General features: G+C 41.4%; 1 protein-coding gene across 4 annotated transcripts in view; it reads right to left on the bottom strand.

Moving 5' to 3' along the window:
- The window catches only part of afmid (arylformamidase), a 107756-nt gene that overhangs the window by 52632 nt on the left and 41806 nt on the right, over nucleotides 1-13318 (bottom strand). For 3 of the 4 annotated variants that reach the window (XM_042056219.1, XM_042056220.1, XM_042056217.1), the window contains exon 3: nucleotides 8496-8600. The exons of the other annotated variant lie outside the window; for it this stretch is intronic. In XM_042056219.1, the coding sequence (XP_041912153.1) occupies nucleotides 8496-8600 (105 nt within the window). The remainder of the gene's footprint in view (nucleotides 1-8495; nucleotides 8601-13318) is intronic. 4 annotated transcript variants of the gene reach the window in all.

Below are 13318 nucleotides of genomic sequence, written 5' to 3'. Positions count from 1 at the left end.
TAAAAATACAGTAGGCCCATGTTGTTTTTTTGAGAGATCACAGTAACATTGACCACTCAAATCTAATCAGTTCATCTTTGAGTGTAAGTCAAAGTCAAAGTCAAAGTCAGCTTTATTGTCAATTTCTTCACATGTTCCAGACATACAAAGAGATCGAAATTACGTTTCTCACTATCCCACGGTGAAGACAAGACATATTTTACCAATTTAAGTCCACAGACAAACATAACATTCAAGTAAACAAAAAAGTAAGTAAATAAGAGGGCACATATAATAATGAAAAAATAAGAGCAGCAAAATTTGGTTGAAATTGTGCATGGACAGTCAATAAAATACTAGTGCAAAGTCAGGCCAATAAAAGGCTTGGGTAGTTCTGTTTGACCTAAGTAATAAAGAAAGTGGCATAGTGGTGCAAGTTATGTAAGAGCAGCAGAAGTGTTGTGTTTTCAGGACAACAACACCAAGTTGTAAAGTGTACAAGTGTGCAAGTGTGCAAGTGGAGTAGTGCAGGCGGCCATTGTGGGTCCAATGTCCAGGATGTTATGTAGCTGAGGGTGGAGGGGGGAGAGGAGGGAGAGAGTTCAGCATCCTTACAGCTTGGTGTATGAAGCTGTTGGTGAGTCTGGTAGTGCGGGAGCGCAGGCTTCTGTACCTCTTCCCAGAGGGCAGTAGATCAAACAGATTGTGAGCTGGGTGACTTGAATCACTCACAATTTTGGTCGCCTTGCGGGTGAGGTGGGTGGTGTAAATGTCCTTCAGGGAGGGGAGTGAAGCACCAATGATCCTTCCAGCTGTGTTCACTATGCGCTGCAGGGCTTTCCTGTTGTATTCAGTGCAGCTTCCGCCCCACACAGCGATACAGCTGGAGAGGATGCTCTCAATGGTGCCTCGGTAGAATGTGGTCATGATGGCTGGTGGAGCACTTGCTCGCCTGAGTTTCCGCAGGAAGTACAGGCGGCGCTGAGCTCTCTTCGCCAGTGATGCAGTGTTGGTGGTCCAGGAGAGGTCTTCACTGATGTGCACCCCCAGGAATTTGGTGCTGCTCGCTCTCTCCACCACAGCACCGTCGATGGTCAGTGGCAGGTGTTGGGTGTGACCTCTCCGGAAGTCAACAACAATCTCTTTGGTCTTGCTGACGTTCAGCAGGAGGTTGTTGTCCCTGCACCACGTGGTCAGATGGTCGACCTCCAACCTGTATTGAGTCTCGTCGCCCTTGGTGATGAGACCCACCAGAGTTGTGTCGTCAGCAAATTTCACTATGTGATTGTTGCTGTAGGTTGCAGTGCAGTCATGCGTCAGCAGGGTGAAGAGCAGCGGACTGAGCACGCAGCCTTGGGGGGCCCCTGTGCTCAGTGTGATGCTGCTTGAGGTATTGTTGCCAACACGTACTACTTGGGGCCTCTGACAGAGGAAGTCCAGTAGCCAGTTGCAGAGGTAGGTACTGAGTCCCAGTTTGTCCAGTTTGCAGATGAGTTGTTGTGGTATTATGGTGTTGAATGCAGAACTGAAGTCTATAAACAGCAATCTCACATATGAGTCTCTTTTTTCCAGGTGGGTGAGGGCTGGGTGGAGGGCAGAGCAGATTGCATCCTCTGTAGACCGCTTGGCTCGGTATGCAAACTGGAAGGGGTCCAGGGTGGGGGGGAGAATGGCTTTGATATGTGACATGACAAGCCGCTCAAAGCACTTCATGATGATGGGTGTCAGTGCCACAGGGCGGTAGTCATTGAAGCAGGATGGAGCAGTTTTCTTCGGCACAGGTATGATGGTGGCAGCTTTGAAACATGATGGGACGATGGCTTGCTTCAGGGAAGTGTTAAAGATGTCTGAAGACATCCTTAAGCTCCCCTGCGCAGTCCTTCAGCGCACGACCTGGGATGTTGTCTGGACCTGTTGCCTTACGGGTGTTGATAGCAGCAAGTGTCCTCTTCACGCTGTCGGCAGAGAGGCACAGGGGCTGCTCATGTAGAGGGGGATGGGTCTTCTGTGGGCAGGTGCTGTTTTGTGCTTCAAAGCGAGCAAAGAAGCGGTTCAGGTTGTTGAGCAGAGGGATGTTGCTCTCACAGCTCTGTGGCGCGGGCTTGTAGTCCGTGAGGGCCTGAATGCCCTGCCATAGGCTTTGTGCGTTCCTGCTGTCTTTGAAGTGGGTGGTTATCTTGTGAGTGTATTCCTTTTTTGCTTCCTTGATGCCACGGGACAGGTTGGCTCTCGCTGTTTTCATGCCAGCTTCATCCCCAGCTCTGTAGGCTTTGTCTCTGGCCCTCAGCAGCCTGAGGACATCCCCTGTCAGCCATGGCTTCCAGTTAGCCCGAGTGATGATGTCTTTTGTGTGGGTCACATCATCGATGCACTTGGTGATGTAAGAGGTTACAGTGTCTGTATACTCCTCTATGTCTGTCCGGTTGTTGTAAGTGGCTGCCTGCTTAAACATTTCCCAGTGACTGTGTGTGCCGAATTTGAAAGAAAAAAAAAACTTCCTATAGGCATTCCTCACAAGAATGTGAGGTCACAATGACCCTGACCTATGACCTTTGACCATCAAATTCAAATTAATTTGTTATCTGTGAGTGAAAGGCCCTTTCCAAAACTAGCTACACTCTCTCCCTAGCCACTTGCACTCCTAACCAAGTGTTAAAGGAACACGCCAACATTTTGGGAAATGATCTTATTGTCTCAGCCAGAGTTAGATAAGATGATACATACCCTTCTCATCAGTGTGTGTGCAGTACCTCAGTCTGAAGCACCCACTGTTAGCATAGCTTATTATAGTTCATTGAGGTGAGCAGTTCCAACTAGCCTCTTGCACCCAAAAGTGATAAAAAAACTCCAACATTTTCCCATTTACATGGAGAACTCGATTTAGCTGTAAGGGTGATTCCCACCTGAGTGCACACCGTAACTTCGGGGAGTTGGTAGTGATTGATTTCAGAAAGGGCCAGTGTGAATGTTTGTATCACATTTGCAATTATGTCAGGGATTTTTAGAGGTTTATTCACCACAATGGGATGTACATAAGGTTACAGTGACCTTGACCTTTGACTATCAAAATCTTACAAGTTATTATTTGAGTCCAAGTGACTGTTTCTAGCCCAGAGATATGTTGGAGATATCACATTTGCACTACGGGTATACTGGTGTATGTCACCCGATGATATCATTTTGAGCTACCTTAAGGAATATATTACACTCAGGACATTAAATGTAGCTTGGATTTGATCAGCAGACATGATTGATGATAATATTTCTCCATTTGTCCACCATAAATGACCTAAGCATTATTTTCAACCCATCATTGAAGTAGATATGTATATCACTGGCTGGATCACACTATTCAGGCGGTTACCACGAAAAAAATAATAAAAAGGCTGAGTATTTTTCTTTTGATTTATGAAGTCCACAGATGGCCCTTTCATGTGCAGAAAGAATTTTGAAAAAAGGAGGTTGCTCATCAGAGATATTCAGGTCTGAATATTGCTATTTTTTGGGTATTCGCCAAAAAGCATGTGACATAGTGGACATGTGCAGTCCTGGACTGACACCCGTCACACCTTACGCCTTGTAACTCTAGTTTTAAACTAACCTTGGATGGACCTTTGATGGCATGGATTGTTACTTTGTTGTGTTTAAATCTGACAGCAGGAGGGATGTCAAAATTTTATGCAATTTTGGGCCTTTTTTTGAGTTTTTTTGCCCTAAAACAAGGAGGCGGTCCTAACTCCCCCTGGGTTGTTTCAAATTTTGTACTGTTTTGGCTTTTTGAGTTTTTAGGTGGACCCTTCAAACTGTCCAAGTTGCATCAAAATCGGTGACGTAGCATGCGTCACCCCCGCCTGGTCCTCTCATGGACACACTCTTAATTTCGCGCTGGACTTTGAAAATCAAAAGAGTAAAAATTGCCAAACAAACGACCGAGTGCGAGTTGTCACGTGCTTAAGTTGCAGTAGATGTATGGGTAATGAGGTCCTTTGACAACTTTGGGCAATGAATGTAGCCAAAAACGAACTGCATTACCCACAAATCCGTGCCACGTGTAGCTTCAAAACAGGAAGTGGGATGAACGCGCTGCTTGCAACATAAATGAGAGTCTGAGCGAGCAGAAAAGGTTGTGAACCGATTCATAACAAGTAAATTGATATAGCGACCGGTTCATTTCAGTTTTATTCCGATACGGGGCTTCACGTATCGATGTAGCCGTATCTTACACGTTAAAAACAGATACCGATACGTATCGGTTAATCTTTACACCCCTAATAGTAGCCCATATGCATAACCCCTCCCTCCATCCCCCAGTCTGGACTGTGGTCTAACTTAATACTTGACCAATGGCTGTTACCCTATTACTTCAGATCTATCCTTGCACTGCTACAATTATTTTTACTATGTTAACATTTTTCTCTTAAAGTGTAATTCCAGTGAAAATTGACCCAAGGGTGTTTTTCTGCATTAAAACACATCAAATATGCCGTGGAGACAGTATTTTTCGTTGATCAACCACTACAGAACTTGCTCCGGTATACGCTATAGCTCCAAATCGCACAGTGGATTAGCTAAGGGCCATGAGCAAAACGCTTTCCAAATAGTATTTTTTTAACCAGTAATATTGTTCAAAACAGCATCAAACATCGTCAGTAGCTTGCTCAAGGTCCCTTCACACAAAACGAAGCACCAACAACTTAGTAAACGAACCCGGAGTTTAGTACAGAAGACTGTTAATCTCACAGAAGACTTGAGTTCTCACACGGAGCATGGCGTTTATTGCCGGAAGGTAATGCTTTATACAGAATTTTCTTTCGAGAGGAGCTGGTAGGGGGACAGTTGGTGTTCTTTTAGTCTTCTGTAATAAACTCCAGGTTGGCTGCTAGGAAAATGCTATTTGGGAAGTGTTTCGCTCATGGCCCTTAGCTAATCCACTGTTTGATATTTGGGGCTGTAGTGGTTGATCAACGAAAAATACGGTCTCCACGGCTTATTTGATGTGTTTTAATGCAGAAAAACACCCTTGGGTCAATTTTCGCTGGAATTACACTTTAATGCTGGTCTCTAGACTTTATCCCTGCACTGTTGCACTGTTGGACTTATTTGCACTACCACCATAACACACACTTCATAGAGCACCTTACCACTGCATACTGAATCACAGGGTCAGTCCCAGCCCTGTCACTGCAAGCGCCTCATGCTTATACATCCCTTAGTACTAGGGCTTTGACTCCGAACTTCGTTATTCGAATATAATTCGATTATTTTAAAAATTAAAGATATTCGAACGAATTTTAGGGATCTCTTAATATTCAAACCTGTAGCCTATGGAAATATTTTTTTTGTAAATGTATTTGGTTGTAAACGTTGTTTTCAATTCAGATTCCGAGGTTTTTTTCACGCCTGGTGAAGTAAAATCGCGAGGTCATTAGCAAGGCTATTATTGGTCATCTGGGCTCCTGTAGGTGACGTTAGCATCCTGGTTCGCGCTTAGTGAGCTCTCACATAGACATATTTTGTTCAAATCTAGACACCTATGGCTACTAAAAAATGTGAGGTTAATTTATCAAATGTTATTTTGAAGTATTAAAAAACATTGTTGTTTTAGAATTTTCAAAAGAAATGGTTGGTAATTAGCACGTTTGGAATATATCTTTGCCTTGTGACATTGGCGCTGGCTCAGTAAAATGTCGGTTCGGCAAACACAAAACTCATCCGATATGTCATTGTAGGCCTATTGTAAGTCTTGGACATGACCATTTAGGACAGGGGTCTCAAACTCAAATGAGCTGGGGGCCAATTCTGCCAACATCATCTGATTGGAGGGCCGGCTATTTCTGAAAATGCAATGTTCTTTTTTTCAAATACCACACAAAACTGCAAACAGAAAGTGCAAGTGTTTTTATCTAGTTTTAGACACCTGTGCTAGCAACCTTAGCCTATGAATAAAATAATGATAAAATAAATATTAATACAAATTATAAAATAAATGAAAAACATAAAAAACAGTTATGTGTGTGTGTTTCACACCAAATAAAAATATTTCCTCTCATAACTTTTTTAAACCTGGCAAACTAGGCATCAGGGTTAAGAAAGCAACACCATTGGATTTTTATATCAAAATTTAAAAGGCCATGGCTTGAAAGTGGTCAGAGATAAAGTTATACTGTAAATGTAAAAATCTTTGAGTAAAACAAAAGTTTATGAAGGGGGTAAATTTACCCATCTAATTTGTCACCGGATGGCAAGCACCTCAAATTATGCACCTTTCGTGTAATACAAGTATTTCCTGAAAACTTTGCGCAGCGATTTTGGGTTTGAATCAAGCTATGGATGTCTTGCACATAGTGGAGCAGAGTAGGCCTACAAATGAGATTTGTCCTCGTACCTGGATCTATCGTCTATTTTAATCAGTATCATTGTTTGTCGCAATTAATAGCCTCAAGGGCCGGATTACATTATTATTTTGTCATACGTCGCGGGCCGGAATTGGGCAGGACGCGGGCCGGATTTGGCCCGCGGGCCGGGTGTTTGAGACCCCTGATTTAGGAGTTATATGCATTCAATGATTTATACATCCTCAGCTTCTCCTTACTGTAGACACTCTGTTTTTCAATAATGTCCGGCCATTCAACTGATGGCAAACCTGTCACTCTTCTTTCCAATCACTGACGGTATTGGGTCTGTCAGGATGGTCCCATCTGATAATGTAGCCTTAGTTTTTTCAAATAATCCTCCCGATCACGTACACTGAGTGTATGTACATATTGTGCTATATTGTTACACATTTTAGCAAAGATTTTAGATTACTGTCTGATTTTAGCCGCCTCACTAGTACTATTCAAATAGCCGCCTCACTATCCAAACGATTGTTTCTGCCTCCAGTGACGTCACGCCCACCCGAATGTTTATGTTTTCACCACCGTTGCGAAGGGGTCTATATAGACACTTTTATTTGAAACTTAACCTTTCTCTGATTTTAATCACCTCAGTTATCAATCAAAGCAAACAGGGAAAAGAAATAGCAACACAATCATGAAAAACACTCAAATAAATAAATGTGCACATAAGTCTGAATGAAAAGCAGCACTGGTTGAACCCTGGAAATATTGTAAACAAAGTAGCTTAATTTGCTAGTTCAGTTTCCCCACGTGTGTTTAAGTTTCAAATGAATACTTTTTCTCCTTGGGACAGGCCCGCTTGATTCTTGGAAAATACTTTAACATTTGCATCGAGATTGAGATGATTAACGTTAGAATTTAGCAGTCAATTTGAATGCAACAGTTTTGAACAAATTCGTGCAGCGTGCTAAGGATGCTAAGCGGATTTAATAGCAATTTAGCCAGTCGTCTTGCACGATTGTGAATGTTTGGATTACATATGTGCATGCTGAGGAGGGATGGGCCTGTTGAGAGGGAGAGAGAGAGAGAAAGTGCACGGGGCAAGGACTCATTGAGGGTCTGTGTTGAGGTAGGCCTACTTCTATCGCCTACTCTGATAGAGTTGCACATACTGTACTACAATGCAAGGCAAGATATATTTAGCCTATTTATTTATGGACAACTTAAGGCGGGAGGTGTGTGTTGCTTTTAATTATTGAATGTTCTATCGAACATATTTTTTATTGATATCGATTACATGTCTATTGCGATACATATCGCTATCCTTTTATCGCCCAGCCCTATGCTCAATAATAACAATTTTAACACACGCATAAATACTCAGCCTTTCGTGCACGTAGTCTATTGACATTGACTGATACACTGCCTTCTGGTGGACAGAGCATATAGAACTTAAGTTTGATACCAATATCGGTCTTACCGAAGACATTTAATGGTCAAAATATTATTAATACATATTTGAATATATTCCAGGGTTCCTACACATTTTCCATTTCAAAATTCCATTCTTTTTCCATACTCAAATGTTCAAACTTCTCGGTAGATTTTTCTGACCATATTCTAGACATTGTCAATGGAGTGTTCTACTAGCATTGTGAAGAGCTGTATAATAATGTTTATTATTAACTTGTTAGCCCTCAGAAAACACTTGCCCATTGTTGGATACTTTTCGATGGGGAAGTGCTGTGTTGGAAGGTGCACTCACATTTGATACAGCATACTACATATGTTGGAGACTAGTGAACTGCTGGCAGAAGCCTCAGAAATCACCGTAAACAGTATTATTTGTTTGCCATAACAGTTCAGATAATGCAGTATCCATGTCTTGGTAACTTTTACAAAATCAAAAAAGTCTACCAGTGTTTTAGCCAAAAATAGCAGAGCTAGGTATAGGGCACGTGCATAGAACTGGGGTTTTCGATTTGGTTTTGGTACCAGGGTCCCCTTGTGGGAGAGACCCCCATTCAATTACAAGGATACAAGGAAGTTTATGGTCACATGCATATAGTTACTGGAAGTAAGAAATGCAGTGAAATTATGTCTGGTGTCAGCCTATTTGTGCATTAATGGGGGGGGGGGGGGGGGGGGACAACAGACAGAAGCACGGGTATAACCTACCTGCAGATGTAATGCATGGCATGTACACATCCAATTTTTCATCTTCACCCTGTCCATATGGAACATCCAGCAGTGTCTGAGCAATATTGCAGGCTGTTTCTGTGCCTAAACATACATATGTATATCACAGATGAAAACACCACACCACGTAAAGGGATGGGCAATATAACCAAAAGTCTCATCAAAATATAGTATGTACAGTGACCAAGGTACGATTTTTTCCAGAATTGTTCAATTTTTGCAGAAAACATGAAACTTTGCACAGGGAATACCACTACCCTCCATTAAAGCAGTTAACATTGCTTTGTAGAAATCTGCTTTCATTTTAACATTAAAAAGAGTTGTTTAGTAAATTATTGAAAAAAAAAGGCCAAATTAAATTGACCAAGATTACTTTTCCAAAAGCAATAAAATGGGAAAATATCCAAGGGGGGTGAATACTTTTTATAGGCACTGTACACCTCTTGTGAGGTAAACCAAACTCCAACCTCACACTTTTTTCAGAGGTCAGTTAAATCTATCTACTGCAACACCACCGCCTCTATTCCTTCGTCTGTAATGTCTGGCGACTGTCTCCTGTGTAACCCTATAGAAATCTGCTCTACATTTAATGACCACTTTGCTGTTGCCGGTCATATTTTTGAGGAGAGTGGATCCTACAGTATATCACTATACTTTGATCACTGAAAATCATATTAGCACGTTACACCTTGATGCTCAGTTTTCTTTTAATATTGTTTCTGGTTATGATGTTTTAGGACATTAAATGGCATTAATATCAGGAGCTCCACTGTTGTCCCAAATACGCAAAAATGTCGGTGTGGTGAGGCATGTGCTTGAAGATACCACTTTTTGATGGATTTTTCGTTAAGAATACATATTTGAATTATTAAGAAACGACTTTCATTGAGGATTTTTGCGTTAATGAACTGTGATCTTTATTTTTTTAAGTTAATGCTGACGCGGCCAATCCATTGAGTGAGTGGAATTGCAGCCTTTGAATGTAGCCTACAGTATGAAACCAGAAGATAATTTTGTTCTTGGAAAGGATATGATCTGTTTTGAACTTTTTGGAAACTTTTAAATTAACTGAAAGAAGATAAATATTTTTCGTTATTTTTGGAAGTTTATTTTCTACAATGGAGTGAGCAGGCCACGCGTTTGGGTTTTGAGCAGGCCGCGCAAGATTTTCATTGTTGAATAAGTGTTGGGAATTTTGCCTCTGTCTATTGGGTGTTAAAGGTCTCATCTCATCGTTTTTTCATTAATTTTTCTGTTCTAGTTTGGTGGGGAAGGTGGGAGGGGAGGAACGACAGGATTTGCCTCTTGCTCATGAATATTCATGACATGTTCATGACCTCGCCTCTGATTGGCTAACAGTACTGTGACGCTCCCTCCAGTGCGTCCTCATCCAATTCTGCCTGTGCTATGCTCCATATTCAACTTTACAGTGCTAAAACCTGGCTAAAACTTGAGTCAAAACTGTTGCACAAAATGTCTTCGGAGATACAACTTCATGTGTTTGATCCTAGTATCCGAGAAGGAAGAAGAACCGTTTCCTGATCGTTTGTCGGTGAACGTTGGTTTAATAGAATGGTAACAATTGCATGTCAGCTTAAAATTTCTCCTAAAAGAGGTAAACGTTTGTGGCAATCGTCATCTTGCATTCAAGTAATAAACAGTTGGAAACGTTTTAAAATAAAGACCTATTTCTTTACACAGTCAAAAGTCTTTGCAATCTTCCTAGTAGATATTTTACTTCACAACACAGGTTATAGGCACCCTAAATGCAGTTCAGCCACTGACCTAGCCTGCTAATTGTATGCTATCGGAATAGATAGTTATGGTTTGAATTCCATGATACTATCATTGAAAGACCACTTGGTTATAGCTCAATATATATATATAGATCTAAATGCAAACACACTTACCTATTCCTAGCTATATTTCGCTGGAATTGCACCAGAATGCCTACAGAAGCAGAGAACGTGTGCTGCAAGACTTCTCCAGTAATGAGTATAAACAATGGCTTTGATAGCCTACATTGGCAGAGGTTAGCCTACTCAAGTTGTTTTCTGTCACGTATGACCCTTAGGAAAAAGTACTATAGGAATCTTATATCAGAAAAACTATAGCAGTTATAAGATATTATAGAGTTATTAGTAGTACTTCTACAGTATGTCCCAAAATACATATTCCTATAAGATTACTATAATATTTTGTCCCAAAATACTATAAGATTCCTATACTACGTTTTCATAAGGGGATTGCTCATGTGGTTAGAAAAATGGGCAACACCAGTACCTCTGTTGTCTGTATGACCCTGTACCCAGGATTAGAACCAGTCTGCCTTAACATAATGTACTCCCTTCAAAATGCACTAAACATTCGACTATGACCCCCGTGAGACAGAAGATATGAAAGGTAAGATAAACCTTTAGCCTAAAAGGGACAAAAACTGATGCAACTCCTAAAACTAATATACAAAACAGGTCAATATTCAATAAATAGCTTTATTATATTTACATACAGCAGTGGTACTCAAAGTGTGGTCCGCAAGCTCTCTCAAGTGTTCCACAAGTAGATGTGGTAAAATATAATAGAGGAGTTGTTTGCAATATTGAGCCAACTTGTATGTACAGTAAATCCAAACAGTTCTGCAACACTCATGTAACCTACAGTATGCCAGTTTAAATCATATGAATCCTCTGACAGCATAAGCATGGTGCAAAGACAATAAGCAAGGTGGTTTAGTGAGAAGGCCTATTGTGTACTGTTGAAGTAGGTCTACTGTTTTTTTTTTTTGCTAGGTGGTCAGTGATCTTTATACAGATGATTATTATTGTTTAAGTGGTCCTTGGTCTGAAAAAGTTTGAGAAACACTGACAAATAGTAATATTGCAGTCTATTAAAATAATGCAAACACAAAAACAAGAACATCCAAACCATGCACAGAATTAACAATGTCCTCTTTTTGCCAGACTTTGCAGACATCTGGCCTACAGATCCTTTGTAAGATGGTGCTGGGATTATTTAGGGAAAAAGGTCTGAGTTGTTGTTTCGGCTTGTGTTGTCCTGGGTATCCGAAGGGCCAACACACAAAACACATTCGTTGGCTGTGATGATTCTATTACATTGCTCATTGATTGCGCTGGGCCATAGGTGGAGCCATCAGGTGTTATTGTGGAGATGTCACTTTCATCCTCCTCCTCCTCTTGATCAACCCGAGGTCTTCTAGCTGGCCTTGGATGAACAGGCTTGATGGGAGTAGAGGTAGCAGGCCCCCATGTCCATGGTGTATCCGAAGTGCTTGTATCAATACTCATACTTTTCATGAAGTATTCTGTTTGGGTACCTAAAGTAAATAAATGTGTATTACTGTCAAGTTACAAGATACTAATACAGGGCTGCCAACTTTTCAAAAAACCTTGGAGTGAGATTTGGTGGGGCCAACCAAAATTTTGCTGCGGAAATTTTTGTTTGGCTCATTCAGCATTATACCGTACAGTAAAAAAAAAAACGTACATCAGTGGTTCTCAGGTGTACAGTAGGGACCAGGCATGGACAGATGATGAACTTTCGGGCCCCTGGGCCCACATGTATTAAGGGCTCCCCACTAATTGTCACACATGTGGAAGGGGGGTTTGGGGGTCCTCCCCCAGAATTTTCTTCATTTGTTTGATGTGATTTCCTGTATTCTGGTGCATTTTGGTAGCTTAGAAATCTAGACACACCCTAGCGGCAGCAAATTACATTTGCTTCCAGGGCTAGTCTAGCAACTCTCTGTTGGCTTGTGAGCTCGAAAAATTAAACTTCTATCAGGCCAATCAAATCGTCTATAGAGTCGTTAGGGGGGCATAACATAATGATTGATGGCAGAGTTGCAACGGTTTGGCTTAAATTCCCTGTTACTTGAAAACAAAGAAGATGGATATTGCTGTTGGCCAACAGTGTGACACGAGTTACGCTTGTTTTGAGATGGCAAAAGTTTGAACTAGCCAACTAGCTCCGTTGCTGGGAAAACGCATGGGACTCAGTGCTGTCCTTTTGCGTGCAGAGGGAATTTGAAAGACAACCGATTATCCCACCCCTCGGACTGAGCACTGTGAACGGTAAGTGCCCAGACCCTACATTTTAATGTGGGTCTGGCTCGTCAGGCTAGCATTTTGGGGATGGCCAATACTAAATTCAATCAGATTCATAGCCTACATCCTGATGTGTTGATATTGAGGCAATGATTCCATGCAAAGGCTTGGGCTTCAGGGCACCCTGACACCTTGGGCCCCTGGGTCTGGGCCCAGAATGCCCGTGCAGTAATCCATCCCTGGGACCAGGGTCCCAGAGTTAAATGAACATTGGTTTCAAAAGGATCTAGCCTACTACTAGGACCATGGGCGTCGGAGGCATTGTAAAAGTGGGTGGGACATTTCAGAGGGGGGTTATGGGGGTCCTCCCCCAGAAAAAAATGTTTGGACTAGATGCAATTTCCTGAATTCTGGTACATTTTAACAGGTTATTTAGATACTTCTATATAACAAAATAAAGGCAGCCTACGAAATTAATTAAATGGGGGTCCAAACTAACAATTTTAAAAAGTGGGTGGGTGTTTTGTAAGAATTTAAGAAATGTTTGTATATTTTAACTTTTAAATGCATCAATCAGGTGCACTTTCAAAATAAATTCAGAGGTCAAACTTATTTTTATGGAAATATTTGTGCTGTAGCCTAAGCTATTTTGCACTTCAGAATTATAACCATGCACACACAGGTGGAATAGTTATGGTGATATTGCAATAAGTTCACAACCACAAAAACATATGCTAC

The sequence above is a fragment of the Alosa sapidissima genome, chromosome 12 (assembly GCF_018492685.1).
Source record: "Alosa sapidissima isolate fAloSap1 chromosome 12, fAloSap1.pri, whole genome shotgun sequence".
NCBI lineage: Eukaryota > Metazoa > Chordata > Actinopteri > Clupeiformes > Clupeidae > Alosa > Alosa sapidissima.
The sequence above is the reverse complement of the archived record's forward strand: the minus strand, read 5'-3'. Positions and strand labels throughout refer to the sequence as shown.